Here is a 19,592-nt window from a genome sequence, read left to right as displayed (position 1 = left end):
TCATCCATTGTATTCAGTTTATTTTCACTATCCAAATGCAAAAAGAAACACACAGTTAAGTTTCAGGTATGGATACACAGTTTTCTAAAAATATCCCTTTCTCATTCTCTTTACTAAACCATGTGTTTAAATGTTTACATTTCAATCATAAGTGGCAGGTATCTTTCCCTCCCTGCTCCTTATCACAAAGGGACTTTTTCTACTTTAATATAAAGTACTGTAAACCTCTTATTCAAAAAGAAAAATTCAGAACAAAACTTCTTAGTCAAACACCTTTTCAGAATTGTTGTCTGGCATGGCACAACATTTAGTAGTTTCTTTTGGTATAGTAATTATTGAAATTTTTTCAATAACAGGTTAGGTGTCTGTGAATATTTCAGACTTAAGGCAGACAATACACAGTTTAGAAATATATTAGCACATATTTGTCATGGTATGGTATTTTCAGTAGACATCAATTTTTCATAATTTGTTGTGCATTTCACATTTCAGAAAGATTCTCCCGTGCTGAACATCATGCTTTTTCCTTTAGTCTTGTTCTTCTACACCTCTACTTTTGCTCTCAGAACTCTAACCTCTGGGTGTTTGTGATCCTACATTGCTGCAAAGCTTGCTTTCTTTACACAAGGGTTACATTTCTTCATACTTAATGCAGTAACATCTTCTCCTACACATTTCAGGGCAGCTGGTCAACATCTCAACTAAATGCAACAATTAAAAATTTAATTTTGGGGGGAAAATATAATTCTTACATATATTTTCACAGTTGTATTCATCAGCACGTTTAACAACAATTATCTCAACTATGGAAGCTTTTAACCAGTATTAGGACTTGACAAGAACATGTGTTTCTTTTCCTGAAAATTAATTTCTCCTCTGGCTTATGCAACATGACTGTTGCAAGTTTGTGGAATACTCTGTGGAATACACTTAAAAACCTAACTTTGAAACTTAACATATTTATACTGATAGGCAACAAACCAATACTACACAACACAAAATACTTGATTGCAGAGACTCTATAAGATACATTGTGCACTTATTAAAAAATTCTTTCACTTCCAATGTAAGTGCAAAGCAGTAGTTAATATATTAATTCTACACTGAAGTAGCAGTCATGTATACATAAACCAGCACTTTTTCTATCAACAAAATCAAACAGCATTTTGGGTAGCACAATGATTACACTAAAGTATTACAAATGCAATGCCAACTGAAGACATTTTCTAAAACCAAGTACTTAGTCTATTAATACAAACACAATGTAAAAATATGACATTATCAATGCTACTGTAGATCTGAGAGCTTTCAAAATACAAAATACAGTGTTTTTTGGCGGTGTTGTGGTTTTGGTTTTTTTTTTAAAGGTCACACAATTGGCAGTAGCAAATTCAGCAAAATCACTACATTTATATCCTCAACAGCTTTTTGAGAAAGCCACCAGGTCTGCTCCAGGACCTAAATATTGACACTGCAGATCACTAAACCTCTCCCAAGTCCTAAGCACTACTTGGTCCTATTCTCCCAGCTAAGAACACTAATCCCAAATGCTCAAGCCCTCTGCACAGGCCTCTGGTTGTTAAAAAAGACTGTCTGACCAACACCACACGATTACACTGCAGTGTAAAGATATGGCTTTCTCTAAAAATGACATAATATCAAAGTAAAAAAAAAAAAAACAAAACAAACAATCCCAAAATAAACAAAAACACTCCACAAGACACTCAAGACACTTAAAAATCATCCATCAACCACTACATTTATGCAATTAAACAGACTATGTAATTAATCAAAATGTAGTAGAACAAGAAAAAGACCTTTAATTCACTTCAAAAATTAGCAGACTGGAAGATTTCTTCATTGCATTACACAAACTTCCCTGAGATTTTTACATAAATTATGTTTAGTCTACTGTGTATTTGAAACCAGTGAGCTACTGAGTGTTATACACTGCAAATGTTATGTAATTCCTGCATATGTTATTCAGCTAAAATGCTGTCTTGATACCTTAAAGCTTTATTTCCTTTGTTACAAAAAAAGCACATACACATAACTGAGACTACAAATGCAAAGAGATTTTTTTGCACAACATTTCAAATCCTCAAAGCAATGTATAGAAATTGAGAAAACATGTTAAGTTGAACAAAGCACTTCGAAGTTCTTTGCAGCTTAAAAACTGACTGTGAAACTGGTTTGAAAAATCATCTATGCAAATGCTTGGTGGCAAGAACACTTACAGAAAGTTTTAAATGCAATGGGCAGAGAGAAGGCTGATGCTGCTCTCCATATTTAGCACTCTCTTGTACTATAAAACAGTAATTTTGTAGGAGTGATTGTGGGAGAGAAACATCATAGTGGTACAAAATACTGCTATACTGGCACTATATTACACTAAATAAGGATTTTTTTTTTTCTGGTAAGATGGATGTAGTTAACCACAAATATTAAGGAGGCTCCACAATGAAAGTAACCTGTTTCACCCACTGCCACAAATTTTAAAAAAGAACATTTAATTTAAAATAAAATTCTGGATGTCAGGTCAGTTTGCCAAGCTGTATATCCCCTTAACTGAACTTCTCTCAGCAGAAGTCCAAAAAGAACAAGCACTACACTTTGCAGACAATAATGCTTAAGTAAAAACAAACAAACAAGATTATTTGAACTAAAAATAAACAAACCCTGCAATTATACTGCTTTGAGAGATGAGATTATCCCCAAGTTTTATGCCTCAAGGCAAAACCGAAGCATTCTCTTGTCCAAAAGATTTTTGTTATTTATTTCAAAAGCTGAATTATACAGCATTCAGGTAGCTCTGCTCTCCTTCCAGTTCTCAGTAACTGGAATCATGTCCTTGCCCTCCGCTGAGTGTGGAGCAATTGCACTTGTAACTCCTCCTTCCAGTCTCATGTTGAGTATTACGACAGAAATAAATACGCTTGGGCCACTTCAATACAGAACAGGCTTGATGTGGTTGTGACTGGCCATATCAGATACTGAGTTCTGTGCTGGAAGGAAGATATTAAGATGATCATCTTAACAGCAAAGTGAGGAATTGTGAAAGTGAGGGAATTTTCTACATTTTTAATCCTGCTTTGAAAGTTTCAATTCTTTCATTTATGGAAACTACATGGAAACTACAAGGATGGAAAGAAAAAAAGAAGAGCATTTAAAATGAAAAGCTAAGTATACTGACTTAGCTTTTTCTTATTTACACTAAAGACATTGCCTTGTGTAAAATGAATTCACTTCTATGTATCTTCACTTCTATGTGCTACCACTGTACCTTCAACTCTATAAAGGCATTCTAATACTCATCAAGGAGTAAGAATAAAAGGAAAACATCTTTGCTTTTTCATTTTTAAATTAAAATTTTTGCATGGGTTAATAAGCTTTCTGTCTCTCCCAAAAAAGCACAATTTGCTCCCTTTCCCTCAAAGTACTTACAGTACATCACACAGCTACATCTCTTTGGATATACTGCTGGCTGATAACTGATTCAGACAGGCACAGCAAACCACTTCTGTTTTGTTACACAGAGAAGCCAGTTCTGCATCAACAATGAAAAAATCATGAAACTGTATTAACAGACAAAAGTCTTTGTGCAACACACAAAACAGGGTGCCAAGTCACTATATACTCGGTGTAAAAGTATTTCTAGAAGTCTTTTCTGGGCATCTCCACTTTAAAATGGAAATACAATGGTTTTTTATCTCTTAGTTTCATCACATTTTAAGTCACCTCTTTTTTGTACTGCCAAGGTAAGGCAAATAATGGTGCTGCTGAATGACAACTCATTATTTAATTTAGAAAAATAATTTCTTTCAATATTGAGAATTTCAACATGTTCTCAGAATAACAAATATATCCTGATAAAAAAGCCCTAGCAGAATTCCTCAGTATGAAGATTAAGATAGGGTATTTGCCACACAGATTTTACTTCCAGCAAGGATAAGATGTGTGCATATGTACATATGTCAAATATACACAGCTGACCAAGTATATTTTGTTCTGCATTCTGACTCATCCTCTGAAGGAGGCACAGTTTTCTCATCCACCCATGTTTTCCCTTATGTGATCCACTCGCTGAGAAAGATCCCGAAAGGTGGGGCGCTGGGAAACATTATTGTTCCAGCATTCTTTCATGATAGCATAAATCTGGAGAAAGGAAAAAAAAAAAAAAGAAAATTGGTAATAGGTAAAATAGATGTCATACATATTCACTTGAAACTGGACTAAAAACCATCCAGCTTAACTTTACACTTCCAAATAATAGCTGCAGAAGAGTGTGCCTAAACTCTTGCTACACCCATCAGCTTATCTGCTTGATCCCAGTGACAACAAGAACCTAGGATAGGTGGCTCTGCGAAAGCTCTTATTATAAAAGACAATTTTTTAAAAGTTAGCATGAAAATTCACTCAGCTGTTTTTTGAAACTTTTAAAAGACCTATGTTATTTTGTTAAGTTTTTGTATTTTTTTTCTTGCCTTTTTTTTTGAAAAGCTCAAAAATGCTTTTACATGACAAGCACCAGTATGACCAGAAATCATATTTACAAAGACAGGAATTCTAAGTAAGACTTCCCCTGCGAAGTTAACATATGCTTCTCCACGTTTGTATATAAGATTTTTAATTATTCTTCATATATAATTAGAAATAAGCAAAAAAAAAAAAAAAAAAAACTGAGCAAACTGAACCAGCTTTGAAAGATATTTCCACTCTATGTTACATGGCAACAGTTTTCTTTTTGCCCAGAGATGTACCTGACACCAGGTCTCATACAACTTGCCAAGTGTTTCACCTGTACTTGTCATTAATTCAATCCAGATTGTTATTACCAATTTCTCATATTTTCAACAGTTTTTCACATGTTGCTTAAGAACACTCTGTAAAGCTACCAAGAAAAAAAATAGAAACTGTTTCTTATCTTTCAGCAGATTTGAAACACCTGTATTGACCAAGCTGCTTTAGAACTAAGTCTCAAGCAGCTTGTAAGCTGCAAGATACACTACTGTAAGCTACAGGTATCTGGAAGATTTATTATCTGTGATGACTGGCCTTCCAGGATCAAAAGGGGATGAATACAGTTTCTGACACAGAGACATTTCCATCTTGCTTTGATATCTGGAGAAATGTCAGACACTGAAACCTTTGGGTTAGTTAAAACCCAGTCTCAGTAAAACAGATTATTTATTATCTTATACATATGACATTCAGGTTATCTACAAAAACCCAAACCTTTGCAATTCGACAGTTGCTATACTGGTACATAAAGTACAAGAAAGGTTCTTCAAAGACTTCTCTTTCCACTCTATAAATTTTTTTCTTCCTCTGTGGCTTCCTGCCTCACTTGTACCATTCCTTCTTTCTCCTCTATTAGACCACTTGACCCAGATGTTTTCTTTCACCAGTTTTAAATGGATTATTTCTTGACTTATTGTGTGCTTGATTTTAAAGGGATGCAGCAATTAATCTGAGCTGGCAGTTACATATGTAAAAAACAACAACTCATAACTATTTTCCTTCTGTTTTTTTTTTAACTACTGATTCACCTACACAGCCCAAGCAGGTCAGTTTGACTGAACCAGGCTTTGTGCACCCTGCTCTGAAGAATAGAATACTACAAGGCTTAGGAGTGGTATGAAAGTATTTTTTAAAGCATCTAGTATATAAGTAAAACCAAAAGAATGCTAACTTAATTTATGTATTCTGAGGAAGCTTTACAGCTATACTTTTGTATCTACAAGGAACATGAATATAAATTTGAAGACCCTGATTCTAATCTGATTGATTCTAATCTGATTAATATACTTAACTGTGCCTACAGTATGTTGAAAACGCTTGATGGTGAATAATATACATTATGAATATGAGCCTTCCCACTTGAGAAGGGAACAGTAACAGAAAGGCAATAACCAAGATATGAAGCTCATTAAATCCTGGAATTAAATGTGAAAAACTTTAGGTGTACATTAAGATTTTTTGCTGAATATTACAGATTGCAAAAGAATCCAAAGTTACAGCTTTGAATAAGAATCCCTACTGGGACTTATACAGAGCAAGTTCTAAATACTAATATTGTTGCCTTAATTCATGTATGTTTTTGAAATAGAAGTGTGAGTGCCCAAATACAGCAGTCAGTTTTAGCAGTCCCACTTCATATATCCAGCAAGACTACAGTCTGTGCTCCAGAGGCAGTACAAGCTAAAGAATCAGGAAAAAAAATATTACACTCATCATGGAACTGATAAAATAACAGCACAGCCATTCCACTTGAATTAATACTTTAGTGGTCCAAGCAGAACAAAATACAAGTTTTGCAATTACAGGTACTCCCTCTAACTGAGCACCCTTTACACTAGAGTAATATTTTAACACAGTACTTCACCTCATCAGGGCATCCATCTGGTCTCGGCAGTCGTCCATTATTCTTCAAAAGCTCTATCAAATGAAATACAATCATCTGGCCTTGTTTATCATTGCCAATCATGCGCATGAATTCCTGAAACAAAAGGGCAATTGTAATATATAATCTTTAGAGGAGAAAAAGATGCTGCAATATTCTTAGCAAGCAAAAATTATTTATAAGAATAATAAGAATAAATTGCATAGTACAAAACAATGATGAAATTGTAAGTTACATATCCAGAGAATAAATCAGTCATTACAGATTTTTGTGTGTAAAATGGAATAATGATATTGAATAGAATGAAATGATACATACACAATGTAAAGCACTAAGTGAAAATTTAAAAAATTTTGATCATCATCTGATGATTTGACTAGCCTGGATAAAGAGAAGTCTAAGGTTTTCAATTACTTCTATGCCTAAGACCTCAAAGGCAAGTGCTCCAGGCACACAGCCCAAGTTGAGAAAGGTAGATGGAAGGAGAGAGAGAGTGAAGACCCTAAGACCACTAGGAGAAGTTCATGTTCACAACCATCTAAAGAAACTGATTGTGCAGAAGGTCTGTAGGACCTGATGAAATTTATTCAAAGATCCTGAGGGAGCTGGCAGATGAAGTTGTTAAGGTGAAGTTTGTGATGATTGGAAAAAAGGAAAGATAACCCAGATTTTTGAAAAGAGGAAAGTGAAAGACACAATGAAGCACAAGCTAGTCAGTCTCACCTCTGCCAGGTAAGATCATGGAGCCAATTCTCCCGCACATCATGCTAAGGCATATGGAAAACAAAGAAGTGACTGAAAACAGACAACATGGCTTTACTAAGGGCATACATTTTTGCCTGAGAAATCTAGTGACTTTCTATGATGGAGCTACCTGGACTTATGCAAAGTTTGACACTGTTCCACATGACATTCTTGTCTCTAAATGGGAGAGACATGGGTTTGAGGGACTCAGTGGATAAAGAACTGGCTGGAAGACTGTGCTCAGAGTTGTGGTCCATGGCTCGCTGTCCATGGGGAGAGCAGTGGAGGGTGCTGTCCCTGAGGGCAGAAACTGTTCAATATCTCTGCAGGTGACGTGGACAGCGGGACTGAGTGCCCCTCAGCACGGTCACCGAGCACAGCCTGCGTGGTGCAGCCAACACCCTGCAAGGAAGGGATGCCATCCTGAGGGACTGGACAGGCTTGGGAGGTGGGCCAGGCAAACCTCATGGCGTTCAGAGAGGAGAAACAAAATGTTCTGCACATGGGTCATGGCAGTCCTGGACACACCTGCGGGCTGGGAGGGGACGTGATGGAAAGCAGCCCTGTGGAGAAGGACTTGGGGGTGATGGCTGATGCAAAACTCCACATAACCCAGCCATGGGCACTCACAGCCAGAAAAGCCAAATGTGTCCTGGGCTGCATCCAAAGCAGCAGGGCCCCTCTGCTCTGCTGAGACCCCACCTGCAGTGCTGCATCAGCTCTGGGGTCCCAGCATAGGAGAAACATGGAACTGTTGGAGCAACTCCAGGGAAGGGCATGAGGTTGATAAGAGGACTGGAGCATTTTCTTATGAGGACAGACTAAGGGAGTTGGGTCTGTTCTGTCTGGAGAAGAGAAAGTTGCATGGAGACTTCACAGCAACTTCCAGGATCTGAAGGGGGCCTGCAGCAAAGGTGGAGAGGGACCCTTAATCAGGAACTGCAGTGATAGAACAAGGAGTAATGGGTACAAACTGAAAGGGAGAAACAAAGGCTGCATATTAGGAAGAAATTCTTTACTGTGAGGGTAATGAGACACTGGAACAAACTGCCTAGAGAAGATGTGGCTGCCTCATCCCTGGGGGTGTTCAAGGCTGGGCTGGACAGGGCTCTGAGTAACCTCATCTAGTGGGAGGTGTCCCTGTCCATGGCAGGGGGGAACTGGGACTAGATGGTCTTTAAGGTCCCTTCCTTAAAGGGAACACATAACATTCTATGCTTCTGTGATTAATTAGTTTTAAAAGGATTAAACTCACAGCTGATTCTAAAGAGCTCTCTGGAACATTAAAATAACTTAATGCTTTGAAAAATGCCAAATAGAAAATGGATATCATGCTGATGTATAAAAAATGTTTAGCAGGACTAATCAGTAATGACACAGCAGAAAAATTAGTATCATTAAAGTCAGCAAAATGGCTTAGATAACCCAAAAAGCAGATTAAAACTGCACTGAGAATGCCAGACATCAAAAGTAAATGAGGATGTGTTATTAACTGAAATAAATTTCTAAGCACAACATAAAGGACATTTTTTTTTCCTCCAGTGCTTCAGAATTTCTTTAATGATCCTTGACATGAAGGTATCAAACACCCACTGGTTGAATGTGCAAATGGCTGGGTTTTAAAAACAATGTATAACTATAAAGAGTATGAGAGTTGAACAGACCACTTTGGTTAAATTTACCCAATTACCTTTTCTTGATGCATACCAGTAGGATAACCAACCTGATGAAGGGGAGAATGCATGTGTAGAATTGATTAATTGAAAGAATATTCCACCTGTGCTCCTACAACTTACTCATCACTTCATTTCACAACCCTTCTGAAGAACTCTAGGTGTCTGCAACATAAATGTTCTTACGCTGGAAGAGCTGCCCTGAGCTCTTCCTTGATACCTCTGATAGCTCATTGTATGGAATTACTAAGAGGCTAGTACAGAGGTATCCCCCAAGAGCATTTTTGCCTATCATCACTATTCAGCATCTCAGAATCACAGTCACAGGACTGACAGTCTGGCCAAGGGAGAGGCCAGCTCCAGTAAATACAGAAGCCTGAACTCTCCTCTGTTATGCCCATGGTTACTGCTAGGTGAAAATAAAATCATGTATCTTATTTTCAGTTGGAGGATAACAGTATCTTTCTCCACTAACTGTAAATTTGTCTTTAAACACACCTGTCAACAGTCTGCAAAGAGCCACTCCTTTTCTTTCTTGAACTCTGCTAACTTACTAACTTGGGTTCTGCTAATATAAAATACCTTAAGCTCCTTATTTAAGTTAACTTAATTTCTACGTATGTGTTTGGGTCAGCCTTAAATTTGGAACAACATTAAAAATAAAGGTCATGCAATGGACTGGTTGCATCTGGGACAACTCTCCACGAAGGTTGGGAAAGAATAACCTATAACAAGAAATTTTAAAATCTTTTTCAAACAGAAGTTACAGAGTTCCAGAAGATAAGATATGCACAGACTATGAAGTAATTTTTAGATCTTCTTTCTTATGGCTTGATACCAGTACCTTTTAGTTACTGCTTCAGACTTGATGCTGTCTCATAAACACTAAGGTATCTCCAGAAAAGGATCATAAAACATTAACCTGTTAAGATACATGACAATCTAGAAAACATAAATAAACAAATGCTCTGAGATTCATTAACTGTATACTTACAGCTGGTGGGCTTTTGCTTTTGTCAATATAGGTGAAAAGTTCATACAAGACCACACCAAAGCTCCACACATCTGAGGCCACCGAAAATTTGCTCTCTGTCAGAGATTCTGGAGCGTACCTGCAACACAAAGTACAAGGAAAATTGCTCTCTGCAACATGTGCCATTTTGATTTTGAAAACATTTGTTTTAGTAAGACAGATTTCTTTTTCATGAGTAAGTGTTCTTTATTCATTGATATTAACATGTTCTCATTTCCTGTTGGTACCTTCAACTACTAACTACTCAATTGGTTTTGGAAACCAAATCCACTTTAAACAATCACAGTTGGTGATAACTATAACCACGTTTGATTTTTTTTCCAATAAGGTTGGAGATACATTTCTTATTTGTAATGCAAGTAAACAAGAATTTGATGTGATAAGACCTGCAAAGAAAGACAATTATAGGCTTCCATCACTTTCAGTGAACTGTGTTGCAGGCACTTTTGGAACTAAACTGCACATCTCCAATAACATCTACTAAGATGCCATTTTGTATTATTTATTCTTTAGGTAAACAGTGCCTGAGTCAAACTTAAAATACAGACTAAAATTGCATGTATGGAATGGCATTTTCTCTTGGAGTATATCCAACAGATCGCAGCTGGAAGACATGAATGACCAGTGCTTAGGGAACTAGAATGCCTAAAAATGTGAAAGCATCCAGGCAAACAGGCCATTTTAGACCTCCTTAATCTCTGAAAATGTTTTCAATTGGATGCTATTTCCTTTAAATAAGTATTTTTTGGGATTTTTGTTTTGGGTTTTTTTCTTTTTTTTTTTTTCTTTTTTTTTTTTAAATATGTTAAAAAGTCCTAGGTGCTTCTTTGTAAAGTATCATGCAAGTGACTTTCACAATGCTGGAAAACTGTTGTGCAGCTTGCAAGTAAGAATTCCACAACATGCAAAATGAACTGGCTGAAATGGCAAAAACTGAAAACATGCCATGATTCCACATACCAAAAGACGACTTACCAAAATATAGGACTTTCACCAGGTTCTTTCACTTTGTAGTATTCTTTGTCTTGTGGCAAGACTTTTGTCAATCCAAAATCACCAATTTTAACTCTGTTCTCATTCTCTACCAAGATATTTCTTGTTGCCAGATCCCGGTGAACGTATCTTTTTGTACCCAGATACTCCATGCCCTAGATATAGAGGTTACAAACAGAACAAGAAAAGACTTATTTTTACCACTACATAGCTGCACTTTCCCTAAGAGGATGAATTAACCTCAAAGTTAAAACCAAAACCAGCTTTGTCTTCTCTGAGGAGTTAAGCTCAGGGACTTCTCTTTAACTGGAGAGAGACAGGCTGAGCACCTGTCAGAGCCAAGTATTTTTTTGATTATGTAGCTGGATAAATGCTATTGGTCCTTTCTGTGCCCAAATATAGTTGGCTGGTGATATGCAGATGGAAAAAAAAATCGGGCTAAGCTGCACAATCCAGAGCACATGAGAAGATTTACACTTTTTTCCTCATTTTCTGCATCTGCTTTCCCAATTCTTTCCACGAAATTTTGTATTATGATTCCTTGAATTTGACAATTATTCACTGTATTCCCAACTGTGTGCCTTGTATATCTTTTGTATGGACAATAAGTCCAATAGAGTTCTGCTTATTGTTATATTTCCACAGATTGCTGTAACAAAACATTGGTCTGAAGCAATGTTGTCTTTTGTTGCTGATGATCCCTTCTTATCAGTGCACCTCATTACTTTCACTAACAATTAAATTTGGAAGAAGCCAGCGTGTGTAGTGGCATTACTAAAACAAGAAGTTCTTCCTTACACAGCAATGAATGAACGACTGAAAGTGATGCTGCACAATGTCAAGAGATACCCAACTCATATGTGAAAGGAATCACCAAGCAAGTTATCAGTTTCATAGTTTTATAAGCAAGCATATCACCCTTTTAACACAATGGAAAAGTTAAATTTCACAAATAGCACTGGTGATCACAAAAGTTCTAAAAAGTACATTATTATTAGTCATGCCAAAAGGCTTGCTTCTTTCTCTATATTTTTTTTTAATGTGAGAAACCTCAGAGTTTGGCTACAAAGTACAATCTTTCTCTCAGATTCTAGTACCTCCCAGTACCATTGGGTGGCATAGCTGTTCTCTCACAGCTCATTCCAAAACTGTTCAAAAATGCCACATTCCTCATTGCCATCTTATTCACTGCCATAAATACCAAACCTAACTTCTTCACACTGAAGCTTCTGTATTTCTGGTACAATTACCCTATGAAAATGCTACCGCTTTTTCTTACTACAGTGTATTATTCTGAAAACAGCGATAAAGTTTGATAGTAACTTTTCTGTTAGCCTGCAAAACACCTAAGACAGATCTTTAATTGAAATAATGAAAATTCTAAGTGGGTATCACAATCCTGTGGCACTAGTCTAACAACAGAGCTTAAATGTAATTTAAAATGTTTCTGTCTTTAAAACTGGGCTCATCGGCAAGGGCATCAGAAACACTTTGAACATTAAGAGAAGGAAAACCCTTTCCCAGTATAGTAGTAGCAAGGAATGGAAATACAGTAAACAACCAAACATATTCATCTTAACCCTCAGGTAATGAGTGTGCCTTCATTTCTGTCATACACTTCAGTGGAGAACAGCATGGCAGAGGTAGAAAAGTTTGTGATCAAAACCCTCCAGGATTACAGACTGACAGAAATGAAAAGCAGAAAGATAAGTGAGATGCTGTAAGAGCAAACACTGCAAGAAAAGCATAACCAGCTGAAAAGTGTGACATGATCAGCTAAACGAAGAAAAAGCGTTCAGGTTCCATTTTCACAATATCAGGTACTCACTATGTCTATAATTACATTGTTTTGGAGTATCAGAATACCACAGATTAGAGAAATCTTATAGCAATTGATATAACCTCTACTTTGCAGATCGTACAGCAACTACACTAGCAAGACACATACACTGTAACTTGTAGATTTTGCTTTTCTTAGAAGTGAAGACATTTCTTTAAGAGCAAGCTCTGTGCAGATTTCCCACATTTTCATAATGTCTGTCCCCATGGTTTGTCATTATCAAAGCAGGATGTTTTCCCACTTTAGTCTCTGCAGGATGCATATTTTAGCTCCCTTTCTATTGGTTGGTACTTGGTACTTCAGAAAGAATCATCTCATCTGCTATTTTGATTTCTCACCCTCCTAAAGACCTGTAGTATTTTCAAAGTTCTTTTATGTATGTGTATGTACACACACACAAAGGTCCTTTTTTATTTGTAGTTTCTGAATACAGCTCCTTTCCCAAAGATTTCTACCGAATTTGCACAGCCAGCAAAGGTCAAAATGGAGTTTTGGTACCACTTTGTGGGAGATCTGCAGTGGAGGAGACAAAACTTCATTGAAATATGTATATAATTTGAAATGTCCTACCTTGCATATCTGAGATGCATACAGTAAAAGCTTCTTGTGGTCCAGCCTCTCCTTGTGTTTCTGCAGATAATCACGTAAACTTCCATATGGTAAGTATTCCATAATTAATCTTAGATTCCTTCGTCCTTTTACAGCAATAACAAAAAATACAAATGTAATTATTTCTGTAATTTTCCAAAGATGAGCTCTTTAATGTAAGTATTTTAGTAACTCTACCAGTAGCCATAATACAAAATGCACTCAATACAAAAATATTAATTTATGATCTATACATCATTATGCAATTTTTCATATACTAATGAACTGCATTTCCTCAGAAAATGCCACTTACTGAAATGCAACAATAATGTGGATACACTTGAAAAATTAACATATCACTAATCAACATCATCTCATCAATACTTCAGCTACTTTTGCTAAGGCAAACGAGAAGTCTATGTCAAGATGAAACTCAAAATGGTGACATTAACTTGTTACCAATGTTACCATCTTTCAAAAAACTTCCTTTGTTTTGTACTCTCTTAGTCCTGGTAAATGTACTACAAGTCAGTGACTTTCATCAACACTTACCTCTCTGAATTTCTCAGTATGCATATTGAGGTGTATTCAATATAGCACATACCTGCACTGTAGCATACTCCTTTGTATTTAACGATGTTATCATGCTGCAGTGATTTAAGTATTTCAATTTCTCTTTCAAAGTCCCTAAGGTGCTCTTCTGTGCTATGTTGCAGCTTTTTCACAGCAACCACCTCCCCAGTATTATCCTGCAGTGGGTCATACCGGCACATCTCAACGCTGCCAAAATTTCCCTAGGACACAAAAGGAAACACTTGGGAATTAAAAACAAGTCTACATCCTTTGTCTTTGTGTTTCCTAGTGTACATGTTTGTACATGTAGAGTGTAGTTTTTGTTCAGTGCTCACAGTACTAAGGATTAAAGTGATGTGATTAATTATTTAAATGAAAGGCCACAAAACTTCCCAGAGAGAAAAAGTGCAGGACCGAGGATAACAGCTGAAAAAGGAAAATATTCCATGAAAGCAAGCAAACAGAACAGGAAACGAGGACAAGGAAAGAGGGTGATGTCCATCTATTTTCTCTCCTTTCACAAATTTCCACTTCCACTGGCATAATCCATTTCTTGAACTTGCATAAATCCCTTTGTCTTACTTCTTAATTGTGTTCTGGTTTTTTTTTTTTGGCTCCTCTCCAATTTGTTTCAATGTTCTGGCTTTGTCTCTCTCTTAATTTAATTGTCTTTTGTCTTCCTTTATGCAGCTATCACCTACCACTCTGCTGTTCTCCCAGTGCTATGTTATCACAGTCAACAACCAACCATCTGCAAACAGAAGTACTTCTGCTACTTCACATTCAGGCTGCTTCAGTACTTGAAGCCAAAGGAATACTGGTAAAAACCAAATAAAACAGCAAAGAACCATTCTAGAAAAATAGTACTTGGTGAAGATTGGCCAGCTGTACTTGGTCATCTGTCTAGGTCTGCTTTCACACACCCAGGCTGCAATGACCTACAAAACTAGTAACCAAATCCTGATTTCTAAAACAAAAAAGTTCAAGGCCTACATGTATCTTAAAGACATATATATTCCTTCTGAATGTAGTGGCTGTATATTCAGATTTCTCAGAATATGCACAAAACCCCCAATTCCACTAGTTCTGCACAAGACTGCTCCAAAGTGTTGTTAACTGAATTATCAAGTGTATGTGTGTATGTATGTATGTATGTATGTATCTATCTATCTATCTATCTATCTAAAGTTTATGTCAGGCAGCTCTGCATTACTTAAAAGTACTTAGCCTTTTGGTGTGACTGGATTAATTGTGAAGGTTAACTAATTTTCTTCTAAGAATACTGTGAAAGTGAAAAAAAGAGCTAGAAGCACGTGTTGATCAGATATGACCGAAATTATTAACTTCTAAAACAGAAGTTTCACTGTAAATAATGTATATGGGGTCATCAAAGGATAACTGATAACCATAGTTATTCCTATTCAGAATTTTGAAACGTATTACCTTGCCAAGTTGCTGCAAAAACTTAAGATGTCTTTCTTCAAATTGTGTTGGGTCCCGATCTTCAAAAGCGCCAGAAAATCCAAGTGCTCCAATTCTCATATTTGGTAACATATCACTTTCTGTCAATAGCTCGTAATCTGAGAGGTAGAAGGAAGAAGAGAAGAAAGGGAACAGAAGGCACAGAGTAGTGAACAAGAAAAGGAAGAACCTTATTACAATCATGGCATTTTCTACTTTTGTTTGTCATACTTAAAGCTCAGGAGAATATTGACAGCCACCTTTATTTCTATATAGTAATTTGCAGTCAAATACAATGATGTATTTCAAAAACCTACTAAAAAAGTGAATCAATAAGAATCAGAATTCTTTTTAATCCTGTTGTATTGCAAACTCACCCGGAGTGAACAAACTGTTCAAATCACGAATAATTGCTCTAAAAGAAGGCCTGAAATCTGGCTCATAATCCATGCAGTTGTTTATGAGGTTTGCAAGTTCTGTCCAGTTCGGGGCAGGAAGCTGGTGCCTGTCTTCATAAAACTGTAGTTTCTGGAATTAAACAGGTAAGTAATTTTACATTTTACAACCATGAAGAGTTGCAGTAGCCTTAACATTCTCCCCATAGTAGCCAAAAATTACAACACTAAACCTAGACTTGGTATCTCATCAAGTGTCCATCTCACCGATTTTCATCTAAGGCAAGGCTGGTATAATTTAGAGTGATCAGTTCAAAAATTTCCAGCCAATTACTGAAGAAGTAGAAGATAAGATTAATAGAGAAAGATGAGAAAAATAGTGTCTCCTTTATTGGCAATTTCATCAATCCTCAGCTGTATAGGTCCAGTAGAAAATTCTACTGACCTGTGAACTGGCTGAACTCACAGCTGTGAAAAGCTCTGTGAGAATTATGAAAGAATGTAGAGCAACTTCTGAAATACTTAGGTATCTATAAGCTAGGTCTAGGTAAACCTTGGAGATTATTGTAAGGGTTGATTAAAATACCTGAGAAATAAAATCAAGCTTTATGGGGAGGTTACAGTACCTTTACAAAAATAATACTACCAGTACTTTTGTGGCATAGTAAAGTATTCTTTTTGCTTCCAAAGAAGCAAAGACGTATAAATTAAAATTTTTACAGAATATGTTTCTCCTCCATCTCCTGCCCGTACCTGAGATAAAAGTTAACATTACTGGTTTAGCTAAAATAGTAGAATTGTTGCAACACACAAAGTACTACTGTATCTGAGATGTTCAATTACAAGAATACTAACTAAAATCCATGCACACTGTTGGGAATGCTTTTTGTTTAAAGTGATACACTGCTGCAACAAAGCAACAAAAGTATGAACTAGATAGTAATGACAATTCTGTACTTTGTCCCCCTAAAAATCAAAATAAACAACATAAAAACAAACTTCAAACCATTTCTTCTGGTTATTACCTACAAGCAAATATGTCTTTTTCCTACAGTGGTCATAGACCACACCAGTGTTACATGCTGATGTGGTTGCAATAGCAGATGTTCTAAATTAGAAGTGTTCAAAGAACTGTTATGACTGCAGACCCAGTAATACTTACTCTTGAAGAATCTAGTGCACTCAGGGGTTTGTCTCCTCCACTGCAGATTTCCCACAAAGTGGTACCAAAACTCCACTTGTCTGTAGCTAGGCTTAGTTGTTTGGGATTCTCAATACATTCAGGAGGAACCCAGGGTATTCTCTCCAGAAGAACTGTGTGTGGTCACACCAAGGAAACTTGTTAGGATGAATAACCATACCAGAAAATTGCCTAACATATTTGATTTGGTAAAAATTACTTTAATATAAACAGATATTTCATTGCAATGTAGTAATAATACTTTTCCAAGTATTTTTTCCCACCAAGAAAATAACAGTATAGAACATGGATAAAAATTCAAATAATATTTGTGAATCAGAGAGGAGGTCCATTTGTTTTGTTGTAAAATAAGCCTAAAGGTATAAAATTGCCTTAATATCATTTCCATGTTACATTTTTATTGTGATTTCTATTTCCCCCAATCTTACCAGGACTCAATAGCTATCACAAAGAACTAAGACATTAAAGAGTAAAAAGTACTTTGCTAGTGGTTGGCGTATTATGGCACAGCAAAAGGCACCACAAGAAGGAATTTTAACTATGTGATTTTTAAGCTATTGCTACTGACTGTAGTAACAAGTTAAAATATGGGATTGTACTGATTTGAATTTAGAGCTCCTTAAAATGAGATCTCATAAGAATAATGTAAGCTTCACATTAAAACAAGGAAAATTAAAATAGTTTACTGGCAAACACTGCATAATGTATAAGCTGTTAGATACATTATTTCTTTAGACATTGATAAAAAGTACCAAGTAAGAAGTGTTTTCATTAAGAAGAAAGAGTATAAAAGGAATACTAAGTGGACACACTTGAAAAATTAACATATCACTAATCAACTAATTCCATTCTATTAGTATTTGCTATAAAGCATTGGAAGTCTTAAGAGTGGATGATAACCCAGTATTTTTAACATCAAGTGGCTCTAGGTATTCACCAAGAAATGCACTGAAGTTACCAGTCAGCATTTTCAAAAGTGCATTTGGTTTCAGTTCTGAAAGTTCTTGCAAGGTATAAAAGACTTGATCAATTACAAGACACTTAAGTTCAGCAGCCATCTGCAAATGTAACCAACTATATTGTATATTTACAATGTAATATAACAATAGTACTACAAATGAAAAAGGGTTGAAAATGAGAACAGCAAAGAAAAAAAGCTCACACAGTGGAGAATTGTGGCTTTATTTCCTGTAGTTATTTGCTATTTACAAGAGACACTCAAAACTGCTTGGCTAGGATTGTAGGGATAACTATAAAATAACACACAGATGAAGGAACTTACTACAACATAATTAGGTTACCTGGTGGTCAAAAAAAAAAAAAACCACACCCCCAAACTTATTTTTCAAGTCAGAAGTACTGAGCAAGAAAGTTGATGCAAAGACTTACTATCTCTTGGCAAAACTGTAATACTGATGCCAGGATCACTCAGCTTTATAAATGGGAGGTTTCCAGACTTCCTGTCTTCTTCTCTGATAAGCAAGATGTTTTTAGCACAGACATTCCCATGAACAAGACCTTTATCCTCCTGTAAACAGAATTGGACCAAAAAAGTCTTACTGTTGAAGAGATATTTAAAAACATATACTGTACGGAATGAGGGAAACATCGGCAAATAAAATAACGGTTACAGATTAAGTTGATCAAACTTCAGCTTTCTCAAACTTACAGTTTCTCTCAAACTTACAGTTTTCAGCAAATTTTTCTTATTTACCTAAAGTCTGAAACAATTTGACACTTTTTAATTCAGAAGAATAGTCATCCATCCACTTAAAATTAATGTAAGAATATTTAAATTCTGTTAAAGGTAAGACTTACCTAGTCACATATCCTGTCTTGAATAATGACCTCTATATCTAACTGGAAAGACTGTAAGGTTGAGACCTAATGCCCAAGAAGAATGCACTAGAAGAGCAAACAGTACAGTGCTTTCTTCTCCCAGTGCTAAGTATTAACACTACCAGTTTATGTTCAGCATCATGAGCTGAGGTGGGAAGAAAGGACTAATTTGTGTGGGGTGGGGGGGGGGGGGGGGAAGCATTACTGCAGAAGTGTTTATATTTCATGCTAAAAAATAAAGAATTAAAAAAAATAATGGACATTCAACTATGCTTCATGGAAGATACAAGGTCTCTGGATATCTACTAAATAGCTAGTATATGGCCAATCCATTATCAAAACCCTCCAGATTTTCAAGAATTCAGGTAATAGCTCAGCCTTTCTACACACACGAGTCAGAATCACTTGAATTCTACCCTTAACAAAACTGAACCACTTACCAGAAAATGCATGGCTAATGCCAACTGTTTGGCTACTTCCAGCTTCCACAAGATATTGATAACATTTTTGTTCTTTTTCAAATATGTGTCCAAGGATCCAAATTTTACATATTCTTGTACAAGGATGTCTGATTCATAATGATAAAAAGAGTAACAATTAAAACCAACAATAATAAAATTTCAGGACAGATTAATGACCTTAGTACTACTCTTCTTTTGATACCTTGTTGGTGATCTAACTATAAATTTCAACTTCTGTGGTATACCTGACTACTGCCACACATACTCTATGTTCTTCACACTTCCTCAGAATGTGAAAGTTCACCTAATTTCTTCTCAAAGACATAGTTACTAGATTTAATCTTTTAAGGTTAATTATTTAGACTTAATCTTTTACAGATCAGGCAAA

General features: G+C 36.1%; 1 protein-coding gene across 5 annotated transcripts in view; it reads right to left on the bottom strand.

The window, feature by feature from the left end:
* The window catches only part of JAK2 (Janus kinase 2), an 85,096-nt gene continuing 65,504 nt past the window's right edge, over nucleotides 1-19,592 (bottom strand). For 4 of the 5 annotated variants that reach the window (XM_021531700.2, XM_021531701.2, XM_021531703.2 and 1 more), the window contains 11 exons: nucleotides 19,184-19,311; nucleotides 18,294-18,432; nucleotides 16,866-17,017; nucleotides 15,686-15,836; nucleotides 15,291-15,427; nucleotides 13,879-14,068; nucleotides 13,257-13,381; nucleotides 10,829-11,001; nucleotides 9,815-9,932; nucleotides 6,386-6,499; nucleotides 1-4,155 (listed from right to left, as the gene is read on the bottom strand). In XM_021531700.2, the coding sequence (XP_021387375.1) occupies nucleotides 4,048-4,155; nucleotides 6,386-6,499; nucleotides 9,815-9,932; nucleotides 10,829-11,001; nucleotides 13,257-13,381; nucleotides 13,879-14,068; nucleotides 15,291-15,427; nucleotides 15,686-15,836; nucleotides 16,866-17,017; nucleotides 18,294-18,432; nucleotides 19,184-19,311 (1,535 nt within the window). In that variant the 3' untranslated portion in view covers nucleotides 1-4,047. Of the gene's footprint in view, nucleotides 4,156-6,385; nucleotides 6,500-6,526; nucleotides 7,171-9,814; nucleotides 9,933-10,828; nucleotides 11,002-13,256; nucleotides 13,382-13,878; nucleotides 14,069-15,290; nucleotides 15,428-15,685; nucleotides 15,837-16,865; nucleotides 17,018-18,293; nucleotides 18,433-19,183; nucleotides 19,312-19,592 lie in introns of those variants that run through there. The other variant, XM_021531706.2, reaches the window with a different exon arrangement.

This window comes from Lonchura striata, chromosome Z (assembly GCF_046129695.1).
Source record: "Lonchura striata isolate bLonStr1 chromosome Z, bLonStr1.mat, whole genome shotgun sequence".
Taxonomy (NCBI): Eukaryota; Metazoa; Chordata; class Aves; order Passeriformes; family Estrildidae; genus Lonchura; species Lonchura striata.
This window is presented reverse-complemented; position numbering and strand designations above follow the sequence as displayed.